The sequence below is a fragment of the Barbatula barbatula genome (assembly GCF_947034865.1).
Source record: "Barbatula barbatula genome assembly, chromosome: 1".
In the NCBI taxonomy this organism is placed as follows: domain Eukaryota; kingdom Metazoa; phylum Chordata; class Actinopteri; order Cypriniformes; family Nemacheilidae; genus Barbatula; species Barbatula barbatula.
In genome coordinates, this window is record NC_136766.1 from 2,680,979 (window position 1) to 2,704,950 (window position 23,972).

Here is a 23,972-nt window from a genome sequence, read left to right on the forward strand (position 1 = left end):
CTCGTGTTTACTGTGTGTGTGTGTGTACTGAGGGCAAGTGTGTTCTGTGTGTGTGTGTGTGTACTGTGCGAGTGTACCGTGTTTGTGTGCATGCTCGTGTTGTCTGTGTGTGTGTGTGTGTGTGTACTGAGCGCAAGTGTGTTCTGTGTGTATGTGTGTACTGTGCGAGTGTACCGTGTTTGTGTGCATGCTCGTGTTGACTGTGTGTGTGTGTGTACTGAGCGCAAGTGTGTTCTGTGTGTGTGTGTGTGTGTGTACTGTGCGAGTGTACCGTGTTTGTGTGCATGCTCGTGTTGTCTGTGTGTGTGTGTGTACTGAGCGCAAGTGTGTTCTGTGTGCGTGTACTGTGCGAGTGTACCGTGTTTGTGTGCATGCTCGTGTTTACTGTGTGTGTGTGTGTACTGAGGGCAAGTGTGTTCTGTGTGTGTGTGTGTGTACTGTGCGAGTGTACCGTGTTTGTGTGCATGCTCGTGTTGTCTGTGTGTGTGTGTGTACTGAGCGCAAGTGTGTTCTGTGTGTATGTGTGTACTGTGCGAGTGTACCGTGTTTGTGTGCATGCTCGTGTTGACTGTGTGTGTGTGTGTACTGAGCGCAAGTGTGTTCTGTGTGTGTGTGTGTGTGTGTGTGTGTGTACTGTGCGAGTGTACCGTGTTTGTGTGCATGCTCGTGTTGTCTGTGTGTGTGTGTGTACTGAGCGCAAGTGTGTTCTGTGTGCGTGTACTGTGCGAGTGTACCGTGTTTGTGTGCATGCTCGTGTTTACTGTGTGTGTGTGTGTACTGAGCGCAAGTGTGTTCTGTGTGTGTGTGTGTGTACTGTGCGAGTGTACCGTGTTTGTGTGCATGCTCGTGTTTACTGTGTGTGTGTGTGTACTGAGCGCAAGTGTGTTCTGTGTGTGTGTGTGTGTGTGTGTGTACTGTGCGAGTGTACCGTGTTTGTGTGCATGCTCGTGTTGTCTGTGTGTGTGTGTGTACTGAGCGCAAGTGTGTTCTGTGTGTATGTGTGTACTGTGCGAGTGTACCGTGTTTGTGTGCATGCTCGTGTTGACTGTGTGTGTGTGTGTACTGAGCGCAAGTGTGTTCTGTGTGTGTGTGTGTGTGTGTACTGTGCGAGTGTACCGTGTTTGTGTGCATGCTCGTGTTGTCTGTGTGTGTGTGTGTACTGAGCGCAAGTGTGTTCTGTGTGCGTGTACTGTGCGAGTGTACCGTGTTTGTGTGCATGCTCGTGTTTACTGTGTGTGTGTGTGTACTGAGGGCAAGTGTGTTCTGTGTGTGTGTGTGTGTACTGTGCGAGTGTACCGTGTTTGTGTGCATGCTCGTGTTGTCTGTGTGTGTGTGTGTGTACTGAGCGCAAGTGTGTTCTGTGTGTATGTGTGTACTGTGCGAGTGTACCGTGTTTGTGTGCATGCTCGTGTTGACTGTGTGTGTGTGTGTACTGAGCGCAAGTGTGTTCTGTGTGTGTGTGTGTGTGTGTACTGTGCGAGTGTACCGTGTTTGTGTGCATGCTCGTGTTGTCTGTGTGTGTGTGTGTACTGAGCGCAAGTGTGTTCTGTGTGCGTGTACTGTGCGAGTGTACCGTGTTTGTGTGCATGCTCGTGTTTACTGTGTGTGTGTGTGTACTGAGGGCAAGTGTGTTCTGTGTGTGTGTGTGTGTACTGTGCGAGTGTACCGTGTTTGTGTGCATGCTCGTGTTGTCTGTGTGTGTGTGTGTACTGAGCGCAAGTGTGTTCTGTGTGTATGTGTGTACTGTGCGAGTGTACCGTGTTTGTGTGCATGCTCGTGTTGACTGTGTGTGTGTGTGTACTGAGCGCAAGTGTGTTCTGTGTGTGTGTGTGTGTGTGTGTGTGTGTACTGTGCGAGTGTACCGTGTTTGTGTGCATGCTCGTGTTGTCTGTGTGTGTGTGTGTACTGAGCGCAAGTGTGTTCTGTGTGCGTGTACTGTGCGAGTGTACCGTGTTTGTGTGCATGCTCGTGTTTACTGTGTGTGTGTGTGTACTGAGCGCAAGTGTGTTCTGTGTGTGTGTGTGTGTGTGTACTGTGCGAGTGTACCGTGTTTGTGTGCATGCTCGTGTTTACTGTGTGTGTGTGTGTACTGAGCGCAAGTGTGTTCTGTGTGCGTGTACTGTGCGAGTGTACCGTGTTTGTGTGCATGCTCGTGTTGACTGTGTGTGTGTGTGTACTGAGCGCAAGTGTGTTCTGTGTGTGTGTGTGTGTGTGTGTGTGTGTACTGTGCGAGTGTACCGTGTTTGTGTGCATGCTCGTGTTGTCTGTGTGTGTGTGTGTACTGAGCGCAAGTGTGTTCTGTGTGCGTGTACTGTGCGAGTGTACCGTGTTTGTGTGCATGCTCGTGTTTACTGTGTGTGTGTGTGTACTGAGCGCAAGTGTGTTCTGTGTGTGTGTGTGTGTGTGTACTGTGCGAGTGTACCGTGTTTGTGTGCATGCTCGTGTTTACTGTGTGTGTGTGTGTACTGAGCGCAAGTGTGTTCTGTGTGTATGTGTGTACTGTGCGAGTGTACCGTGTTTGTGTGCATGCTCGTGTTGACTGTGTGTGTGTGTGTACTGAGCGCAAGTGTGTTCTGTGTGTGTGTGTGTGTGTGTACTGTGCGAGTGTACCGTGTTTGTGTGCATGCTCGTGTTGTCTGTGTGTGTGTGTGTACTGAGCGCAAGTGTGTTCTGTGTGCGTGTACTGTGCGAGTGTACCGTGTTTGTGTGCATGCTCGTGTTTACTGTGTGTGTGTGTGTACTGAGGGCAAGTGTGTTCTGTGTGTGTGTGTGTGTACTGTGCGAGTGTACCGTGTTTGTGTGCATGCTCGTGTTGTCTGTGTGTGTGTGTGTACTGAGCGCAAGTGTGTTCTGTGTGTATGTGTGTACTGTGCGAGTGTACCGTGTTTGTGTGCATGCTCGTGTTGACTGTGTGTGTGTGTGTACTGAGCGCAAGTGTGTTCTGTGTGTGTGTGTGTGTGTGTGTGTGTGTACTGTGCGAGTGTACCGTGTTTGTGTGCATGCTCGTGTTGTCTGTGTGTGTGTGTGTACTGAGCGCAAGTGTGTTCTGTGTGCGTGTACTGTGCGAGTGTACCGTGTTTGTGTGCATGCTCGTGTTTACTGTGTGTGTGTGTGTACTGAGCGCAAGTGTGTTCTGTGTGTGTGTGTGTGTACTGTGCGAGTGTACCGTGTTTGTGTGCATGCTCGTGTTTACTGTGTGTGTGTGTGTACTGAGCGCAAGTGTGTTCTGTGTGTGTGTGTGTGTGTGTGTGTACTGTGCGAGTGTACCGTGTTTGTGTGCATGCTCGTGTTGTCTGTGTGTGTGTGTGTACTGAGCGCAAGTGTGTTCTGTGTGCGTGTACTGTGCGAGTGTACCGTGTTTGTGTGCATGCTCGTGTTTACTGTGTGTGTGTGTGTACTGAGCGCAAGTGTGTTCTGTGTGTGTGTGTGTGTACTGTGCGAGTGTACCGTGTTTGTGTGCATGCTCGTGTTTACTGTGTGTGTGTGTGTACTGAGCGCAAGTGTGTTCTGTGTGTGTGTGTGTGTACTGTGCGAGTGTACCGTGTTTGTGTGCATGCTCGTGTTTACTGTGTGTGTGTGTGTACTGAGCGCAAGTGTGTTCTGTGTGTGTGTGTACTGTGCGAGTGTACCGTGTTTGTGTGCATGCTCGTGTTTACTGTGTGTGTGTGTGTACTGAGCGCAAGTGTGTTCTGTGTGTGTGTGTACTGTGCGAGTGTACCGTGTTTGTGTGCATGCTCGTGTTTACTGTGTGTGTGTGTGTACTGTGCGAGTGTACCGTGTTTGTGTGCATGCTCGTGTTTACTGTGTGTGTGTGTGTACTGAGCGCAAGTGTGTTCTGTGTGTGTGTGTGTACTGTGCGAGTGTACCGTGTTTGTGTGCATGCTCGTGTTTACTGTGTGTGTGTGTGTGTGTACTGAGCGCAAGTGTGTTCTGTGTGTGTGTGTACTGTGCGAGTGTACCGTGTTTGTGTGCATGCTCGTGTTTACTGTGTGTGTGTGTGTACTGAGCGCAAGTGTGTTCTGTGTGTGTGTGTACTGTGCGAGTGTACCGTGTTTGTGTGCATGCTCGTGTTTACTGTGTGTGTGTGTGTGTGTACTGAGCGCAAGTGTGTTCTGTGTGTGTGTGTACTGTGCGAGTGTACCGTGTTTGTGTGCATGCTAGTGTTTACTGTGTGTGTGTGTGTACTGAGCGCAAGTGTGTTCTGTGTGTGTGTGTACTGTGCGAGTGTACCGTGTTTGTGTGCATGCTCGTGTTTACTGTGTGTGTGTGTGTACTGAGCGCAAGTGTGTTCTGTGTGTGTGTGTGTGTGTACCGTGTTTGTGTGCATGCTCGTGTTGACTGTGTGTGTGCGTGTACTGAGCGCAAGTGTGTTCTGTGTGTGTGTGTGTGTACTGTGCGAGTGTACCGTGTTTGTGTGCATGCTCGTGTTGACTGTGTGTGTGTGTGTACTGAGCGCAAGTGTGTTCTGTGTGTGTGTGTACTGTGCGAGTGTACCGTGTTTGTGTGCATGCTAGTGTTTACTGTGTGTGTGTGTGTACTGAGCGCAAGTGTGTTCTGTGTGTGTGTGTACTGTGCGAGTGTACCGTGTTTGTGTGCATGCTCGTGTTGACTGTGTGTGTGCGTGTACTGAGCGCAAGTGTGTTCTGTGTGTGTGTGTGTGTACTGTGCGAGTGTACCGTGTTTGTGTGCATGCTCGTGTTGACTGTGTGTGTGTGTGTACTGAGCGCAAGTGTGTTCTGTGTGTGTGTGTGTGTGTGTGTGTACTGTGCGAGTGTACCGTGTTTGTGTGCATGCTCGTGTTGTCTGTGTGTGTGTGTGTACTGAGCGCAAGTGTGTTCTGTGTGCGTGTACTGTGCGAGTGTACCGTGTTTGTGTGCATGCTCGTGTTGACTGTGTGTGTGCGTGTACTGAGCGCAAGTGTGTTCTGTGTGTGTGTGTGTGTGTGTGTGTGTACTGTGCGAGTGTACCGTGTTTGTGTGCATGCTCGTGTTGACTGTGTGTGTGCGTGTACTGAGCACAAGTGTGTTCTGTGTGTGTGTGTGTGTACTGTGCAAGTGTACCGTGTTTGTGTGCATGCTCGTGTTGACTGTGTGTGTGTGTGTGTGTACTGAGCGCAAGTGTGTTCTGTGTGTGTGTGTACTGAGCGCAAGTGTGTTCTGTGTGTGTGTGTACTGAGCGCAAGTGTGTTCTGTGTGTGTGTGTACTGAGCGCAAGTGTGTTCTGTGTGTGTGTGTACTGAGCGCAAGTGTGTTCTGTGTGTGTGTGTGTGTACTGTGCAAGTGTACCGTGTTTGTGTGCATGCTCGTGTTGACTGTGTGTGTGTGTGTGTGTACTGAGCGCAAGTGTGTTCTGTGTGTGTGTGTACTGAGCGCAAGTGTGTTCTGTGTGTGTGTGTACTGAGCGCAAGTGTGTTCTGTGTGTGTGTGTACTGAGCGCAAGTGTGTTCTGTGTGTGTGTGTACTGTGCGAGTGTACCGTGTTTGTGTGCATGCTCGTGTTTACTGTGTGTGTGTGTGTGTGTGTGTACTGTGCGAGTGTACCGTGTTTGTGTGCATGCTCGTGTTTACTGTGTGTGGGTGTACTGAGCGCGAGTGTGTTCTGTGTGTGTGTGTGTGTACTGAGCGCAAGTGTGTCTCTTTGTGTGTGTGTGTATGCGTGTACTGAGCGCGAGTGTGTTTACTGTGTGTGTGTACTGAGCGCAAGTGTGTTCTGTGTGTGTGTGTGTACTGTGCGAGTTTACCGTGTTTGTGTGCATGCTCGTGTTGTCTGTGTGTGTGTGTGTACTGAGCGCAAGTGTGTTTTGTGTGTGTGTATGTGTGTACTGTGCGAGTGTACCGTGTTTGTGTGCATGCTCGTGTTTACTGTGTGTGTGTGTGTGTACTGTGCGAGTGTACCGTGTGTGTGTGCATGTTCATGTTTACTGTGTGTGTGTGTGTGTGTGTGTGCGTGCGTGTGCGTGTGCGTGTACTGAGCGCGAGTGTGTTCTGTGTGTGTGTGTGTGTGTGTGTGTGTTCTGAGCGCAAGTGTGTTATGTGTGTTTGTGTGCATGCTCATGTTTACTGTGTGTGTGTGTACTGAGCGCGAGTGTGTTCTGTGTGCGCGTGCGTGTAAGTGTGTACGGTGTGTGTTCATGCGCATGTGTACTGTGTGTATTCTGTGTTTGTGTTTGCGCGTGTGCTATTGGTCAAGCTGCTTGTCAATCTTAAATAGCAGGAAGTTGCTCATTGGCTCCATATTCACCCGCGAAAAAGTGATCTCTCGTGTTTGTGGGAAGTTGTTTGCTCCAGTGCAGTTTTATATTTAGAATTAAGCGCCGTCTCTTGCAGAAGAACACGATGCCCGGCACCGCAGTAGAGATCTCAAAGGCCGATGATGTCGAGAAAGAAATCTCAGGAGAGCAGCAGGAGTCTTTCTCTCTGTTCTGCGACGAGCGCGGGTATCTGGATCAGATCAAGTACATCCTGCGGAGCGGCGCGCGCAAAGGAGATCGGACCGGGACCGGAGTCATTTCTCTGTTCGGCTCACAGGCGAGATACAGTCTGAGAGGTGACTTTAGCAAACATCGTTTTTGCACCGCCATGAAACAACACCACAGTATAGTGACGGGCAGAACGAGGCTTCGAAACTATGTGAGGGGCGTGTCGGAAGGCGTCTTCCAAACGGAGTTGACCAATCAGCGTTAACCACATGCATACGTCATTTCTTTGAAACAGGAAGAAGATCTCGATTAGGTGTTTTCAAACTTGTGAATGTGTGATAATAAGCCCTTAAAACTCTGTTTTTTTGCTTATTGCTTATTAATAAATGACAGAAGTCCTCACTAAATAGCTCGTGCTCATCTAGAAGAATCTGTCGTTATGTTTTATGAGTATTTCAGTCCTTTTCTGCATGTTTTTGTTTACACTGCGGTAGAAATGTGTTTTATGACGTGTTGCTTTTCTATCATGACACCAAGGAAAGCAAAATAATTTGAACTTTATAAAACGCTAATGCAGCTGTAAGTGTTATTTAAGAGACCTTTAAATAATAATTGTAATTCACTTTTGATAGTGACACAGTTGTTCCTTAAACATCAGTTATTTCTAAACATGTGCATTTTACATTTACAAACACAACGCAATATGATATTAAAACCTGCTTCTTTTCCTTGTCATTTTAAATATATGTATACGCTTTAGGTTATCTGATGTGATTCATTTTTAATCAAATAAAATATGATACAAAACACATTTTATTGTAAAGTATACTTCGCACAATAGGGAACAACAATTCAGTCAAAAGTCCACAGGCAGTGCTTCAAGAGTTTAACTAATAAATAAAAACATACAGCAGTCTGTGTATAGTTCTGAACTCTGACCTCAGTCAAAATGAGTCTCGAAAATAAAAGATTCATCAGACCAACGATTGGCCATTATGAAATGTAGCCAAAACTGGTCAAATACTCCTAGTACCACATAAAGTGATATTAGAGGCAACGGCCATCGCAGGGAACTTGCACATTAGATTCCCATCGAGACCTGTTTTAAAATAGGCACTAGTATCTTTATAAATCAAGCGCAGAAATCTTCGACACAAAAGCACCACAGTAGAAAGTTGGCTTTAGATGTAGGGCAATAGGGTTTAAGATAATGTGGAACAGACAGCTTTCACAACCAATTGAAAAGACCTTTGGCGCACCCATTTCTCCATCCTACACAAGTATACTACACCTAGTGTACATTTACATTCAGTCATTTAGCAGATGCTTTTATCCAAAGCGACTTACGAAGAATTCAGGGAGCAATAATCAATATGTCATACAGTGTAGCTACACAAGTTGTTTTGTCTACACTCTATTCTTTGCTTATATATGTGTATGTGTACATGTTCCCTCTTTTTTTGTACGGAGAGCAGGATGCACGGCGTAGAGGGGCCGACGCAAGGATTCAAAGATCCGTGCCCGAACGACCCTAAGGTCGCCAGACTGGTGGCGTTTCGGGCTCGGGAAATTAAAAAAAGAATCCAAAGTCTCGAAGCTCATGAAAAATCAGCTGTGGCTGACTGAAATAACCCGAAAGTAAGGGTGCCAGACTGGTGGTGTTAATGGGAGGAATATCATTGTGTTTGTAGTGCATTGTGTCTGAATAAGTACAGTCATCAAGAAATGTACAAAGCCAAATGTCACGATTAAAAAAAAGATTTGTAAATGGATGCATTCAAAATGTTATTTAGTAAATGTTTGTCAATTGTTGTTTTCATCCTGTGTAGGCAACATACATTTGACTTTATGATTGCGGCACGGACATTAATGATGCAAAATGAGTTGCTTTGTAATTGTACATAATAAATATAAAAGCTTGTCTCATAACGCTGTTGTTTGTTGTCATAGATCAGTTTCCTCTGCTGACAACCAAAAGAGTTTTCTGGAAAGGCATTCTGGAGGAGCTGCTTTGGTTTATCAAGGTATTTTGAACATTTGCTTCATTAAAATATTTAAATGTGTTGTATCACCACTAACCACCGTCTATCTGACTTCAGGGTTCCACAAATGCCAAAGAACTCTCTGAAAAGGGCGTGAGAATCTGGGATGCCAATGGATCCAGGCAATTTCTGGACAGCAGCGGCTTCACGGATCGAGAGGAAGGAGATCTGGGGCCGGTGTACGGCTTCCAGTGGAGACATTTTGGTGCGGAATACAAAGACATGCACGCTGGTAACACCGATACTTTACCTCATGAGATTATAATAATGTATGGAACGCAGGTGTGTGTCTTATCTGTGCTATATAAATTCATGTCTAGATTACTCAGGCCAAGGGGTTGACCAGCTGCAGAAAGTCATCGACACCATAAAGTCAAACCCAGAGGACAGAAGGATCATCATGTGTGCCTGGAATCCCAAAGGTGTCCGAATCACATCTGAAACACTCCACTAACACAACAAACGCACACACCAATGTACGATAACAGAGGAATAATATTAAAGAATAAATGTCTTTCTTCTCAGATCTCCCTCTGATGGCACTGCCACCGTGTCATGCATTATGCCAGTTTTATGCAGCTGACGGTGAGCTGTCATGTCAGCTGTATCAGCGATCTGGAGACATGGGGCTTGGAGTGCCCTTCAACATCGCCAGCTACGGCCTGCTCACCTATATGATCGCCCACATCACTGGACTCAAGGTCACTTATAGGATCGCCAACATCACATGCTTGCTGTTTATGATATTGACTTGAATCAATAGTGTATGTTTGTTTTTATTTGTGTGTCAAATCAAATATAAAATACATGGAGTTACCAACCATTTTTATCTTCCAGCCGGGGGATTTCGTGCATACCTTAGGTGATGCGCACATCTACGTGAATCACATCGAGCCTTTGAAAGAGCAGGTATGTGTTGCATCAGCACGTTTAGAAGTTTTGCAGCCATGTGAAACAAGCATGTTCTTAGCGTGTGTCCTGTACCCACAGCTTCTGAGAGAGCCACGGCCGTTCCCCAAACTCAAGATCAAACGCAGAGTCGAACGGATCGATGATTTCTGTGCGGAGGATTTTGAGATATGCGACTATAACCCTCACCCCACAATAAAAATGCAAATGGCTGTTTAGTGATCACAATGGTCTTTAATGCACTCTGTGTTTTATAGATGCATTTTGACTGAAATCATTAAAAAGAAATATGCAATGCATTTATATCTCATCTTCATGCTGACGTTAATGTAGTTACTGAGCAAATCAGTAAATTATTGGGACACAAAACATTGATTTGAAATGTTTTATTAAACTGATTTGTGAAAAAATTGTAAACCTTCTCCAAAGAAAGAATGTTTTAAACCAAGACATACAGTTCAAACAAGACCAACATTTAATTTGCTTAATCATTTGCTATTCATCACCAGTCAAAATGACCGGCGTGTTGTCAGTTTTAGTGGCTGTTTTGGGCCAATAACAAACCTTGGAATGTCACGACTGACGGGGAATCAAGTATTCAAGAGATCTGTTTAACAACGTGCAGTCATTCATCTTCACCATCACGTCTGTGTTTCTGTTCCTCACTTGTCCTTCTTCAGAATGTTTTTCCAAACCTCTCCATCAGGAAACTGATGCTTCTGCACCGACTCTTCCAGCATCTCACAGGAGAAACCAGGATCCTGAAGAATCAAACACAGAGTTTATGTATGCTAGCCAGATTCCTGTGGTTTACATTGATGCATTTGACAGACATTTTAATCCAAAGTGAGTTGCAGTGTATTCATGCTTAACATTGCAGTATTAAATATTAAATCGCAGTGTGAATCTGCTCGGCCCATTTGAACTCCTAAAGTATCCTGACCGTAATTTTCACTTTATAATAAATACAGTACAATACATGTTGAATGCTATCGTATTGAATCTTTATTTTAAAAGCTCTTATCTACTCAAACTTTCTGCAGGTATTTTTATTTGCACCTACTGTACTATTTCTCTTTTAGAACATATCGCTTATTGCTCCCTGAACTCTTTGTAAATTGCTTTGAATAAAAGCGTCTGCTAAATGTAAATGTATCTGAAACTATGGAAAGTTTGTCAAGTATGTCGAGGATGAGTCACTTCATTGTTTTCCTCACTTCTCTAAGTCTGTTAAATGCATAAATATGTGTCTCCATGACCATTAGTTGCTTTACATTTCATTCAAATTTAATTTCTTTCCTAAATGGTAAAAGGGCTTTCGTCTACTACATCCATGCTTCACTTCAGAGCAGAATCATGAAACGTTTGTTCACGGACTGGTTATAGCCATCTATTGATAGTCAAGTAGCATCTTCTGTCTCGTACATCACATGTTTTCTTTCATCTGTTAGAGGACTTACAGTTGGTGGCATATAGCAGGCGTTTCTGATGTTGGTGGGGCTTCTGAAGTGTTCATGGAGGTGATCCACATACTCGCACATCCTTGGACAAACACAGATGTGATTGTATAAAGATCAGCAGAAATTCCACTTCATATTGTAGTTTCACAGAAGAAAGAAAAACATTGACTTGTAGGCATTTATCAGATAGCTAAGGTGAGTTAATGATTCTCATGCTTGTGTGAATTGTTTAAAGCACTGTTTGATTCATTTTTAATGTCTGGTTATAGAATCAAAAGTGTAGATTCCTGGACATTGGTTTTTATATTTTGCTAAAGATTGATCGCATCATGTTAATACATCCTCAATTGTCTAAGCTTTCACTTTTCACACTTATTTTCCAATAGATCTATGACATATCTGCCCTCTTTGACTACATCACGATAAAATCAAGACAAACAGCGCTCGGAATCGATTCTTTTTGGAGTGGATTTCCAGCTCGATGGGCACTCATACCTGTTGTGTAAACTTGCGGACACTGCGATGTAGTCAAATAAAATGAGATGCTGAACGAGCTCACAAAGCCCCACACCTCCAGCATGAGGACACACGGGAACTGTAAGGAACGTGAGAAAACCTGATTATATTTCACACACTTCAGACATGTACATCAAAGCTTCGATATTCACGTTGACCTCACCATTGAACTTGGCGGCCATGAGAATGATGGCGAGGTTTTCATTAACGCTGCCCACCCGACAGCTGTCGATCTGAACAAACTGCAGAGCGGACGCTTGGAGAAACTGCTTAAACATCACTCTGTTGTGACACTGACATAAAACACACATGAGAATCACAACGTGTCGTTTCAGCTTATCTTGTGCTTTACGCTCGCGGCTCTCACCTGCTCTCCCGTGGCAACTCCAATATCAATGGGAGCAAGTGCCTGAAAACAACGAGAGTAGACATCAAACTTCAAACTTACAATCTAATAATAAAAACAAAACCGGTTACCTTCGAGATGAACGCATGACCGAGAATATCATCGGGACATGTGGGCTCCTCGATCCACAGTGGACGAAACTCCGCCAGTTTTGTTACCCAGGCGACCGCCTCGGCAACATCCCAGCGTTGGTTGGCATCAATCATCTGACGGAGGAGAGTCTTGTAAAGTCACCTCCACTTCACCACATGTTATATGGTCTGTGCAGTTTGAATTACCAGGATGTTGTTCGGTCCGATCATCTTACGGATGAGGCCGCACCTGCGAATGTCGTCCTGTATGTCGGCTCCGACCTTGACTTTGAATTTCGTCCATCCTTGAGCGAGAGCGTCAGAGCAGAGCTGCGCGCACACAAACACATCAATACAGCAACATTACAACAGAACACAAACACACGACAGACAAATAAACAGAGGCACCTGTGTGAGCTGTTGGTCAGTGTAGCCCAGCCAGGCACAGGAAGTGGTGTAAGCCGGATAACCTTCCCTTAACATCTGCTCCTCTATAGTGTCCACATCACAGATGATCAATAACGTTACAGCATCAATATCATTTTGATCACCATCTTTTATAGATTGCACTTAAAGACTCCTTTAGGTGTAAACCTTTGACGTTTGCTCACCTCTCATCTGCTTTCCCTCTCTGGATTTTATAAGAATATCTGTTTGAAATAGAAACAGATTTACAGCCACAACCTGCTATGCTTTCAAGTGGCAAACAAATCAGAGAGTTTTGTCAAAATTGAATGGGGAGTTCAGACCTGATGATCTCACCTAAAGCCTCCTGCTCAGTCAGAGCATCAGTGATGTATCTGAAATCAATACACCTGATCAACTGTGCAGGATCCTGAACAGAGCAGAAACAAATACAACATACAGAAACTCTTTATCTCAAGTCTCCTTAACATGCAAACCGTGTATTATTTTGTATCTTTCATGCAAAGCCCTAAGATAATTAAATGAATAAACGCTTAAATTCCATATTTACCATATCCACAAGGAGCTTCCACAGGGGCTGAAAATTTAAATATGTTTCCCAGTTAAAACGGACATCTAACGATAGATTTGTTCACTTAAACAACATAGCGATCCCGTATAGAGGTTTGGTGGTGTGGTCAAGTAAAACTAACCTTGCCCTCCGCTCGTGCCCATAGATCCCAGACAGCATTCAGAATGGCAGCTGTGGCAAGCTGAATGACTCCTTTCTCTGGTCCAATCTATCAGTAGATTACCATGTACATTATGTGTTCATTCAACGGCACATAAAGCCAAAAACGCTTCATGTTTCCTTACTCACCCATCGCATCTGACCGTCACTGGACAGCAGTCTGTAAAAACCTCTGAAGTTACTGACAATCTCCTCCAAAGTTCTCCCAACCACCAGAGAAGATAAAGCTTTAACTGCACATACAACTGGACAAAAAAGCAATGATGTGTTAATAAAAGGACCCTGTTGATTATTTTCTTTAAATATATTTAAAGATTTAATTTAAATATAACTTTTTTATAACACCTGTGACAGCGTGTCTACACCGGGCGCGACATGACAAAAGACATTATAAACGCATTAGAACCCATTATAATTAAAAATTTTGTCCACACTGGATGCGGCACACCACGACAAACCCATTAAGAACAAACAGTCGCATCGCGCCTGTCGCGTCCGGTGTAGACACGGTGTTGTAGTGTCTCACTCCATCCCTGCAAAAAATTATTATGAACATTAAATAAAGATTCAACAGGAATATTTAGCCGAGCTGGTAAGTAAAAAGTAAAATAGAGATATGTAGGTCTGTCCCATATTATTCTGGTTCTGGATGACCGTAGGTTGTGGCTTCAATTCTGTTTCTTTTTTCTTATGTATCATTGTATTGTATTAGATTAGTTGACTTTTTTATTAATTTATAATACTTAGTCTCTTCTGTTTTCTCTGTCCAGCACTCGGTCAGCCTTTGTGCTGTATAATGCGCTTTATAAATAAATTAAACTTGCACATAGCATCTGGAAACTGTACATTGTAAGTAAAAATAGGTTAAACCTGTAAATAACACATCTGTACACTCACTTAAATAATGTTGTCTATATTTTTTAGCAATTTTTGTATATAGTGCAATATTGTTTTTTTTTTAATTCTCATTTTTCTATGTTAATGTATATTTGCAATATGTTTGCACCATGTGTACACTTTCTTCTGCACTAAATCAAATTCCTTGCGTGTGTTAACACACTTTGTAATAATAAAGCTCCTTCTGATTCCAAACGTGAATTAAAACTTTCATCACATTTCGGTTATGGTCAGGCTTGTACCATAACCGAAGACTTATTTCAAGTCCAAAGAAGTCCATACTTCCGGGACTTCGAACCAGATATTTAAAATTCCCTTTAACTCCCAAAGTTAAAGAAGTTCATTTTAAAATTCTAAATGGGATATATCCATCGAGTGAATTTTTACGAATTATAGTTGGTTTCGACTCAAATAAATGTTTCTTTTGTGACGATATTGAAACCTCATAGCATTTGTTTTTTCATTGTATGTATGTAGAGGCCTTATGGTCTGATATTGGAACCTTTATATTTATATACATGGACTTTTAATGGAAAATAACAAAGACAACTTCCTGGTTAACAATATCCTCATGCTTGGGAAATGTTTTGTACATAATTCAAAATACCTAAAGGTGATACCAAGGTTCTGTGCATTCCGTGGTGAATTTGTTACATTTACAAAAGCCCTTACAGTGATTAAGAATAAAAAATGCAAATAAAAATGCAATTAGTCTTTTGTCTACCATAGAAGAATATGATTTAAAAGAAAAACCCTATCTCCTTATATATATATATATATTTTTTTTTTCATAAATTTCATTTTTATGTGTATTTTATGTACCTACACCCGTTTTGTACGTTTTAATGGTTATAATTATTATTATTATTGCCATATTGTTTGTACATGAATAATTGTTCAATAAATAAACAAAAAGTAAACAAAAAAAGTCCATACTTCCGGTAAAAATGACCAATCATCGATCTCTAAAGACTGACGGTTCTCTCGGGGCGGGGCTCGTGAGGAAAGCACACTTTGAATGAACGAAACTAAATGAATGCTAAAGTCGATGTCAGGTTTAATGCTATTAAGTTTTAATAATAAAGGCCTTTTCCCCGTCAGGAACTTGTGACTGAAATAGCTCCTGTTACCCGAAGGCGATGCAAAGTGCGACTGAAATCACGTGATGCTAAAGTCACGCGTTGATGTTTTTGTCATTCTCAAACTTGAGTTTATAAAGCTCACCGATCTCCGTTCCTTTCCCCACAGTGAAGGTCAGTCCGTAACCCTTCAGAACGGCGTCCGTGGTCTCGATCACAACATACGCGACCGAGTAATCCGGATCGGTGTGCTGCGGATCAATCACAAGCGTTCAACACGTCGTGCGATCGCTCTGAAATGCCTTTATTGTTAAAAGTACGCACCATGGCATCGGATCCATGTTGTTCCAGGGACGTCGGGAATCTCACGTCACGTACAGTCAAATTAGTGATTTTATTTCGTAACATCTCGTGTTGTTTCGCACAAATGTGAAAGTGAAACTTCACGCTGTGACGCGGAGCTGCGCTGCGTGATCGGCGTCTGACATCAAACTATCGCGAGAGTGATTCGTGAGCGCAGATCTCGCTTGCACCAGCCAAAACCATACATCAGAAATTTATTTTAGTTTTACAATAAATTATTTTTAGTAAGAAAAAATATTATAAGGTAACTATCAAGCTACACCCGTTTCCCCTAACAAGAGCCTGACATTTATTTCGTTTAATTGCGCTTCTCATCTTATTTTTACGACATCCCAGAACAGTGTTTTATTTCTCACTAAAATTTCAGCGTTTTTTTTCCTCAGTGACTTTATTTTCATATATATTTTATCATTCATTTCAGTGTAGTAGAACACGTCAACCAGTAGGGGGCAGACGTGTCTCTGACAGAATCCTAGTCTCGCGCACCATGCGTGTTTTAATAGCTTTTTCCAGCACGTGGGCTGCTGAACTTTAATGTGATGTTAAATACGCCCTTGCTATGATAAAACCGTGGTTCATTTTCGTATGTTTTGTAAACAAATATAATTCATAATAATGAATTTTACACCCCAACAAAGACAAATATACTTTGTTTTAAATCCTTTCTGGCTCTTTTTATGTTTGTACAATGTCTGATTCTGTGTATTTCTGGTTTCCTTATGAATTGTGTCTTGTATACATTCGTCTATAGAGTCGATCGCTGCTGATCAGATGGCTGGTTTTGCTACGTCTGTCCGTGTTGTTTTCAGCTTGTGTGTTCCTGGGAATCAAACCCATGGCCCCGGTGACACAAGGCTCTACCGGTCGAGCTCGAGGAACACCTGAGGAGTCCCGCTCACACCGCCGGTCTCCAGAGAATCAGGTCTCGGTCTGTTTTTCTCCGTGCATGTTTACCAGGACTGCTGCACCCCAGAGTCTAGTTACCTGGATTTGTTGAACTCATTCGGCACGAGTTGTTCCTGTATTTACAGAGCCCTCGAGGACTCTTAATGATGGTGTGTGTTTGCGTGCTGGAAAAGTGAACTTGAAAACTTTCTTATTTCACCTGCGTGTGATCATGTTATCATCTGGTTGCTGTGGGATGAGAGAGAGAGAGAGAGAGAGAGAGAGGGGGCAGTAATGTAATGCTCTGTAAGTGCTCTCCTTCTCCAACCCCAAAAAAGGACATAAATAAAAGCCGGTTCACCAGAGAGGAGAGAGACGGGGAGGAATAAAAGATACACTTTTGCATTCGAGAGAAAGAGAGAGAACATCTTTTGAAGACTCACGATGGGGTGAGTTGATGTAAATCATATATGAGCAGGGAGGAGGTTCCAGCGCTGTTGTCAGGTGATTGACAGCTCTTGACATCAGTCTGACATCGGTGCTTATGGTTTGTTAGCTGCGACCTCGGTCCATTTCGTCCCTGTCGGGAAACAAAGATGTTTCTGTTTATGATTCTTAGAATGCGTATGAGAGTTTCCAACAGGTCTCGGTGTCAACACAACAGATTTATGTTTGTTTGATTTATAATGTCCTCGTTCTGTCCCAGTCACGGTGGGGTTGTATTTTCTCTTTCGCTCGAGTTCAGTGTATTTCAACGACAGTGCGTGTGTTGGTCAAACCATGAAGCTGTTTTTGGACATTGTCCTTTATGCCTTTATGATCGATCCCAAACCTACAGTAGGGTGGTGAGGACGGAAATAAAATTAAAAATAACATTAAATTAAACATTCCACTAAGAACATGAAATATTAAAAAGCTGGTACATTAGTCATTTTACCCAGGCCAAGTTACCAAAAATGTTATTAGAGCATTACATCAAACTTATATGCCGATGTTTTCCAATGCTAATTTTGACATTGTGTGTGGAACGTGTACATTTTACTTTACATCTTTGTACCGCAATGGTATTGTCAGGAAAACGTTCTTAAAACAGGTTTTTCTTTGCTGGGGTTTGTTGGGTTATGTAAGAATGTGATTGAATGGCTAATTTCTGACCTGTCAGTGATTACAAATTATGATTTTTTTCTCTACTCCCTTTAGTTTAGTTTTTATACTTCACCGTAAATAAGCGTGCTGTAAGATTTCTTTCCGGAGTTCATGTTTAATACTTTTAATAGAGTGTCAGAGACAACATGAAGATGACATGTATCATTGTTCATAAACAGAGAATTACACAATCGGTTAGACCTGGAATATATTTGCATGCTTGAAACAAAACAGTAATGATATTGAAAGGTTGTTTTTATTTGCTTTATTGAGCTTTCAATGGAAATGCAAAGGAAACGTGTTTAAGGAATGTCAGTCATTCAAGACTTTATCAGCTTCGGTTAAAGGAGCAGTTCACTTTCAAAAAGAAAATTCTGTCATCATTCACTCTCCCTCTCGTCATTTCAAACCTGTATGACTTTCTTTCTCCTGCAGAACACAAAAGAAGATATTTTGAACAATGTTGGTAACAGAACAGCACATCCAAGTGAGATTCTTCAAAATATCTTCTTTTTTCATTTTGAAGGTGAACTACTCCTTTAAGTGGTTAAGTTGAGATTGAATACAGTCTATGGTTGTGATCGATTCTTATAAGATTGAGTTGTGGAAGTGTATGGGTGATTCTTTTATTTTATATTTGTATTATAACATTGTTTTTAACATTATAACTCGTCAAGCATCAAGTGACTTTTTAGGTCTGTTATGGCACATAAGTTCTCTCGAAGTCATTTTTTGTCAAGTGTTGCTGCATGTGCCCGATGTCCTTCAGGCAAAACATGTTCCTGCCACACGAAAGAGAAACCCGTGTGTATTTTATATCACTAAAGGAGTATAAAGAGAGCATTCTGTTTCTTCTCCATGCACTGAAGGGACTTTTGTCTCTCTGTACTTGTTTAAGTCACAAATTCCCGCAGGGGGGAAGAGATACAGAGCCAAGTTCTCATTCTGTTGATCTTAAATGTCCATTTCTAGGCAGGAGTTATTCCAAAGGCCTCGTTCTAAAAATAACAGCATGAAGGGATGAGGAAACACTTTCCTGAGAGTAGCTTTGTTGATAGAAACTTTAAAACGATTGATTCCTCGGCTTCCAAATATTTATTGTTAAGAGTTCAAGCTCAAAGTGCTGGAAACACTTGCGCTCAAGAGAAACAAATCTAACATAATTTGTACATGTTTGTCATAGAAACAAGTATGTCCAGGTTCTCCCAGAAATCCCATTATATGTTTTGGGATTTTTACCCTTTTTTTAGTTTGACTAGATTTGGGTGTTTCATCCAATCTGTACCCAATCTGACACACGTGTAGTGTTAATCATCATTATAAACAGTGAATCTTAGTGTTGTCGTAGTGAAGACCGGTCTCGGTTTTGATGGTTTCGGTCTTGTCTTGGTCTCAGACTTGGTGGTCTCAGGATTTAATTTCAATTCACTTCTGGCTATAAAAGCATTCACCACTTGCTCCTTGTTTGATTCTTATGGTACTTAAAGAAATCCATCAACAAAATGAATGCACACAAAGGCCCACAATATCCGAGATGTGGTTGCAAACTTGCATGAGATCTTTTTGATAAATCTTATAACGTCTGATGTAATATTGATTAGATACAAAAACGATGTAACTTATTAAGTCTGTGAATGTTTTGTTGACTGTCACAGACTTAATCTTTGGTTCTTACCGTTGTTTTTATGTTTAGTCGTGGGAACTTTTACCTGCACAATCATGTTAATATGTTATAGTAGGTGGGTGATAAAACTTGGAACATAAAACATCCTACACATATATTTCTGCACAATAAATCACCCAAGAGACTCGCTCTTGTCTTGGTCTCGACAGCCTCTGGTCTCAGTTTTGGTCTCGGTGGTCTCATCTACAACACTAGTGAATCTATCATGTCAATGAAAAACGTAGGAATTTTTCATAGCCTCAAATTAAGAGAAAGATTGCAAATCTATCCACATGTAGATCACGGTGTAACTGAAGTCTGGGTCAATGCTTCAACATGATTTATTTTAAGATCAGCTCCTCTTGACTTGTAAGAGCATGAATCCATTATGGTCCTTGAGCAGAAGGAACCACCGAGAGACTCTGTTCTTCAGCCACACACCAGGCTTGATCGATGTTTTTCTCAGACCTTATAATCCCTTTCAACGCTGTCTCAAGTGTAAACAGGATATTTGTTGGCACAATGTACCGTTGTATTTTTTCTAAAAGAGTTGCAAACAGGGTTGTGCGTAGAATGTGGGACACGGCTAAATATAACCTTTCATAATAAGAATTAGTCATTGTCATGATCTTTGGATGTTTTACAATAGTAATGGGACCTAAAGTGACTCTAGATGTTGAAGGGACTCTCTGCTTTGCATTTTTAAAGGGATTCTTCACCCAAAAATGAAAATTCTGTCGTCATTTAATGACCTTCGAGTCGTTCCGAATCTGTTTTAATGTCTTTGTTCTGATGGATACAGAGAATGATATTTGGAAGAATGCTTATAACCAGACAGATTTTGCGCCTCGTATTCGTCCGGCTTTGATATTTTATTTGATTTCAATCGCTTTCTTCTCTGCCTGCAATATCACGATTATCCCTTTCAAAGTTATATTACTTTCGCAAAAGTCTTGTGGAGGCCTATTGTCTTTGTTCATTCATGCAAATGTTATGTTGACATTAATGACACGTACAGTAAGAACAAACAAAACCTCTCACAGCTAAAAAACAACATCAACATACAGAACACTCATGGGGTTTGACAGAAATGTTGGACGCTGCCGGAGGGAAATCAAGAGTGTCTTAGAACCGTGAAATGACTCTTCTGTTCTTTCCATCGACAGTTTCCACCCATTGAACACACAGAGGAATACCTGCACGCTATAGTGTACATAAACAACCTTCTGTCTGCTTTCTTTCTTTTTTGTTATCCTGTGTTCATTCTTTTAAAAATTAACATTTTCAATATTATAAGTAGGCAAATGTACACTGTAAACTGCGTTTACTCAACCTGATCTCACCGGAACTCATCTATTTTAGGATGTCGCTCATTCGCATGAATCTGGAAGACATGAACTTTACAAAAAAAATCACTTGGTGAAAGAAGAACACTTCCATAATGTACCTAATGTACAAAAAAAATCTTCTTTATTACTACTTGAGATAATCTTAAAAACATCTACGTGGACTCAACTGTGCTACTTTGAGACACCATGAATATGAACTATAATGTGCTTTTAACATACAATTTAAGTATTTAAAACATTTATTTTGTTACCACTTTCATACAAAGATGGGTTCAAGTGTAATACAAGTGGTAACTAAATACATTTTTTAAATACATTTGTAGCACAAATTTGTTCATATTCATGGTGTCCATTCATTTACATTAAACTGGAAGTTCACCCAATAATCAACTTTGTGTGATTTCTTTTTACTCACCCACACAACGTTAAACATGTTAAGAGAACTTCTGGCGTCTTCAGAGCATAAATGAAGATATTTAGGAGACATCCAGCGTGTTCATGAGAGCACTTCTTCTTCTTCTTCTTGGACGAGAGCACTTTTCTGCTTTGTGAGTCAGAGCGCCGGTGTCCAATAGGGTCAAGCCCACAAACCTAATACGCATGCATCAAAGTGCCCTCGTCCAAGAAGAAGACGAAGTGCTCTCATGAACGCACGCCGTACAATGACAAGACAGAGGGGAAAATAGCCGTTAAAGTCTGTATTTTGATTTGTCTTTCGCACATAAAACATTCTCGTCGCTCCCAAAAATTCAACCTATAGCCACTCTACGTGGATGGATCAATTTATTGATGTCTTTAGTGCTTTTCTGGACCTTGGCAAAAACTGACACCATGATGTCTATGAGGAGGCCTGGAAATCTCTCGGGTGTCACCCAAATATCTTCATTTGTGCTCCGAAGACGCCGGAAGTTTTCTAAACATGTTTAACGTCATGTGGGCGAGTAAAAAATAACATGAAGTTGCCCTTTAAGGTCAAAATGAGTACACACAGAAATAGAGCACTTTAAATACGTTATGGAAGTGTACTTTTTTTCAATAAAGGATGCAATATTGAAATTCATTGTTTCACATCGTGGTAATTGATAATGAAGATGGCATGTTAAACTTTGTTGTTATGTTTAGGTCCTAATATGATTTCCAGATGTCCATCTTAGCAGCACAGACCTGTTTTATAGCCTATAATGCAGCTGTTTTAATAGATTTATAAATCACAGGGGTAATTGAGGATGTGATATCAGGAGTTAACAACCATCATTACATGGTTTGTGTGTGTGCTGCATGTGCACACAGATGTTTGTGGTTTATATTTTGTATAAAAAGTTGAAAGCGTGAAAAGTTATAGTTTCAGTGATGCTGTAATGAATGTACTGTATGTGTACATGATCTGTATTTTTGTCATGTAGACGAGCATCTTACAAAAGACGGTGTGGAAAAAATGTCAAATTATAATGGGTTCTAATGCGATTATTGTCTCTTGTTGCGTCGCATCGCGCCGTGTCCGGTGTAGACACGGTGTTACAACATTTTATTGCTAATATGGCAAAGTTGTGTATTGGGAAACAGTTATGATAGTTTTGTAATTCATTTTTTATTCAAACCTTGCTGATAAAATTGCTATAGCAGATTAAATATTACATTAGAATTACATGGCATTGGAGCAATATTAAGCATTACTGCGGTAGTTTTTCTGAATTTTCTATTTAAAGGATTTATATCATTCTGTGAACTACTAACAATAATTTCAAATAAAAATATTGTTTATTTTTGCATTTATTTGCAGAAAATGAAAACGTATTTATTCAGACCTCAGATACTGCAATGAAGACAAGTTCAGATTCTCTTTTAAGCAACACAACAGAAATCTTTCTACGTGCATTTAGGAAAAGATCAAAAATAACTTTTATAACCTGGACTTTTATTAGTTTTCATGTGTTTTGTCCGTCTTTCACGTTGCTGACTTTGTCACTTATGAGATAATTCAATGAATTCAACAGACAAAATTATAGGTGCTTCATGATGCCATAGAATAACCTTTTTTTGTCTAAATGTTTCCATGAAGAACCTTTAAAGTGGCCATAACTCGGACAGTTTCTGTATATCTCATGTTAATCTTGAGTACTTACAGAATAGTATCGCACCCTTCAAATAATAGTATCTTTGTATTAGCACCTGTTTGTATGTCGTATCGCTTATTGCTCCCTGAACTCTTTGTAAGTCGCTTTGGATAAAAGCGTCTGATAAATGTAAATGTAATATAAATATCTGCAGTCTTTAGTTTGATCACATTTATAAAAGACAAATACAGCTGTATTTGATTATATATAGTGAAAGTGACTTGTGCACATGCTCCGTGTCCAGCTCTCCATGGTTGATGCGTGGGCGTGCCTCGTGCTTTTCCGGGAGAATTGTCCAATAAGGGACTAAGAAAAGTTGTTACATAACGATTTTTCATGTTCGAAAAAACTTTCCGAAACCAGTACGAACGCTGGGGGAGTGTATCCAGCACAGAAAAAACGTCATACGTCCAACTTGTTTTTTGACAAGATGACCATGCCAAGCATCAGAAGACAACACGTTTAACAGTGTAAAGAAGTCAGAATGCATGACACACCGTTGCACCACCCCTTTAACATCTGAAGGACCTTTGTTTTCATAAGTGGAAAAAAAGGTGCTTCAGACTATAAAAAGGTAAGACAGAGATGGTTCTTTAAAAAACCTTTGACTAAATGGTTCTTTGTGGAAACAAAATGGTTCTTCTATAGCATCACTGTGAAGAACTTTTTTTAAACACCTTTATTTTTAAGAGTGCGGACTGAAATGACCACAATACATCGAGAAATGATTGAATTCAGGGGTCTTAATTTTTTTGTTTTCTTTAATTCTTTAATGTTTTGCGGCTGTACTGGAATATAATATGAACTGAGAGCAGATCACAATCACCATATGCGTCTGGCAAAAGAAAGATGGCATTTTCATATCCTTGACAGCAAATACAGACATCAGACATCATAAGACTAGATGAGCTCATTTACATGATGCTGTTTTGTTTAAGTTAATTGGCGATGCAAATGTATTCTCACATTTAAGATTTTCTCTCCCGGTTATTGAAGACACTTTACAGCAGCGCTTTGTGAGCGGAGATGAACTCAGCTCAGACTCTGTGGTACAATAATCTTGCAAAACAACCTGCATATATCCGCAAACACCCCCCTCACCTCCATCCCACCCCGTCACACTTTCTTCTGTGTTTATTCCTTGTCCTGCTGGACCCTCTTGTGATGTTTACCAGGGAAGCTCTGCGTTTTCTCATCCACAGGAAGAAAGAAACAGAGAGAGGGAGAAAGATTATTAAACACACACGAGGTTAGAAACGCTCACTCTTGGATTTTTCATCCGCTGTGGTATTTTCTTCGCAGTCCGTTACTCTGGACCTCTCGCTGGTCTCCAGAGGAGATGTGATGTGATGGAGATTTCTGTGCGTGCCGGAGGTAACATCTGATGTCTTGATGTGCATGACATGTGATGTTTGAACAGAGAATGATGGAGATTTGTGCATCTTTGGTCGTCTCTGTTAAAGTTATGTTGGCATGATAAATGTATGAGATTACAGATA

The 23,972-nt window shown here is 41.5% G+C and overlaps 3 protein-coding genes across 9 annotated transcripts in view; 2 read left to right on the forward strand and 1 right to left on the reverse strand.

Moving 5' to 3' along the window:
* The first annotated feature begins 5,955 nt into the window (after positions 1 to 5,955).
* On the forward strand, positions 5,956 to 10,353 carry tyms (thymidylate synthetase). Of its 3 annotated transcripts, none has more exons than XM_079458721.1 (7): positions 5,956 to 6,545; positions 8,368 to 8,441; positions 8,517 to 8,691; positions 8,780 to 8,881; positions 8,985 to 9,160; positions 9,297 to 9,368; positions 9,450 to 10,353. In XM_079458721.1, the coding sequence occupies exons 1-7, from the start codon at positions 6,335 to 6,337 to the stop codon at positions 9,585 to 9,587; spliced, it is 948 nt and encodes a 315-aa protein (XP_079314847.1). In that variant the 5' UTR covers positions 5,956 to 6,334; the 3' UTR covers positions 9,588 to 10,353. The 3 variants fall into 3 exon arrangements, 2 of the variants coding, with proteins under 2 accessions (XP_079314847.1, XP_079314848.1); XM_079458722.1 differs by having other exon boundaries at positions 6,179 to 6,545; positions 8,517 to 8,664; positions 9,450 to 9,681; XR_013786791.1 differs by having other exon boundaries at positions 6,219 to 6,545; positions 8,985 to 9,223; positions 9,450 to 9,666.
* Positions 9,586 to 15,421, reverse strand: enosf1 (enolase superfamily member 1). Its single transcript, XM_079458710.1, has 15 exons — positions 15,278 to 15,421; positions 15,099 to 15,204; positions 13,107 to 13,222; positions 12,940 to 13,026; positions 12,798 to 12,824; positions 12,584 to 12,656; positions 12,433 to 12,471; positions 12,230 to 12,312; positions 12,029 to 12,151; positions 11,822 to 11,956; positions 11,712 to 11,753; positions 11,508 to 11,637; positions 11,324 to 11,423; positions 10,829 to 10,910; positions 9,586 to 10,129 (listed from the first exon to the last, which is right to left on the reverse strand). The coding sequence occupies exons 1-15, from the start codon at positions 15,359 to 15,361 to the stop codon at positions 10,031 to 10,033; spliced, it is 1,326 nt and encodes a 441-aa protein (XP_079314836.1). The 5' UTR covers positions 15,362 to 15,421; the 3' UTR covers positions 9,586 to 10,030.
* A 781-nt stretch (positions 15,422 to 16,202) lies between these two features.
* The window catches only part of pde5ab (phosphodiesterase 5A, cGMP-specific, b), a 43,236-nt gene continuing 35,466 nt past the window's right edge, over positions 16,203 to 23,972 (forward strand). For 2 of the 5 annotated variants that reach the window (XR_013787153.1, XM_079464792.1), the window contains exon 1: positions 16,532 to 16,650. Coding sequence is in view for 1 of the 5 variants with exons in the window: in XM_079464792.1 (XP_079320918.1) it covers positions 16,646 to 16,650 (5 nt within the window). In the remaining 4 variants the exon portion in view is untranslated. Of the gene's footprint in view, positions 16,239 to 16,531; positions 16,651 to 23,735; positions 23,848 to 23,972 lie in introns of those variants that run through there. The other 3 variants (XR_013787154.1, XM_079464793.1, XM_079464794.1) reach the window with 2 other exon arrangements.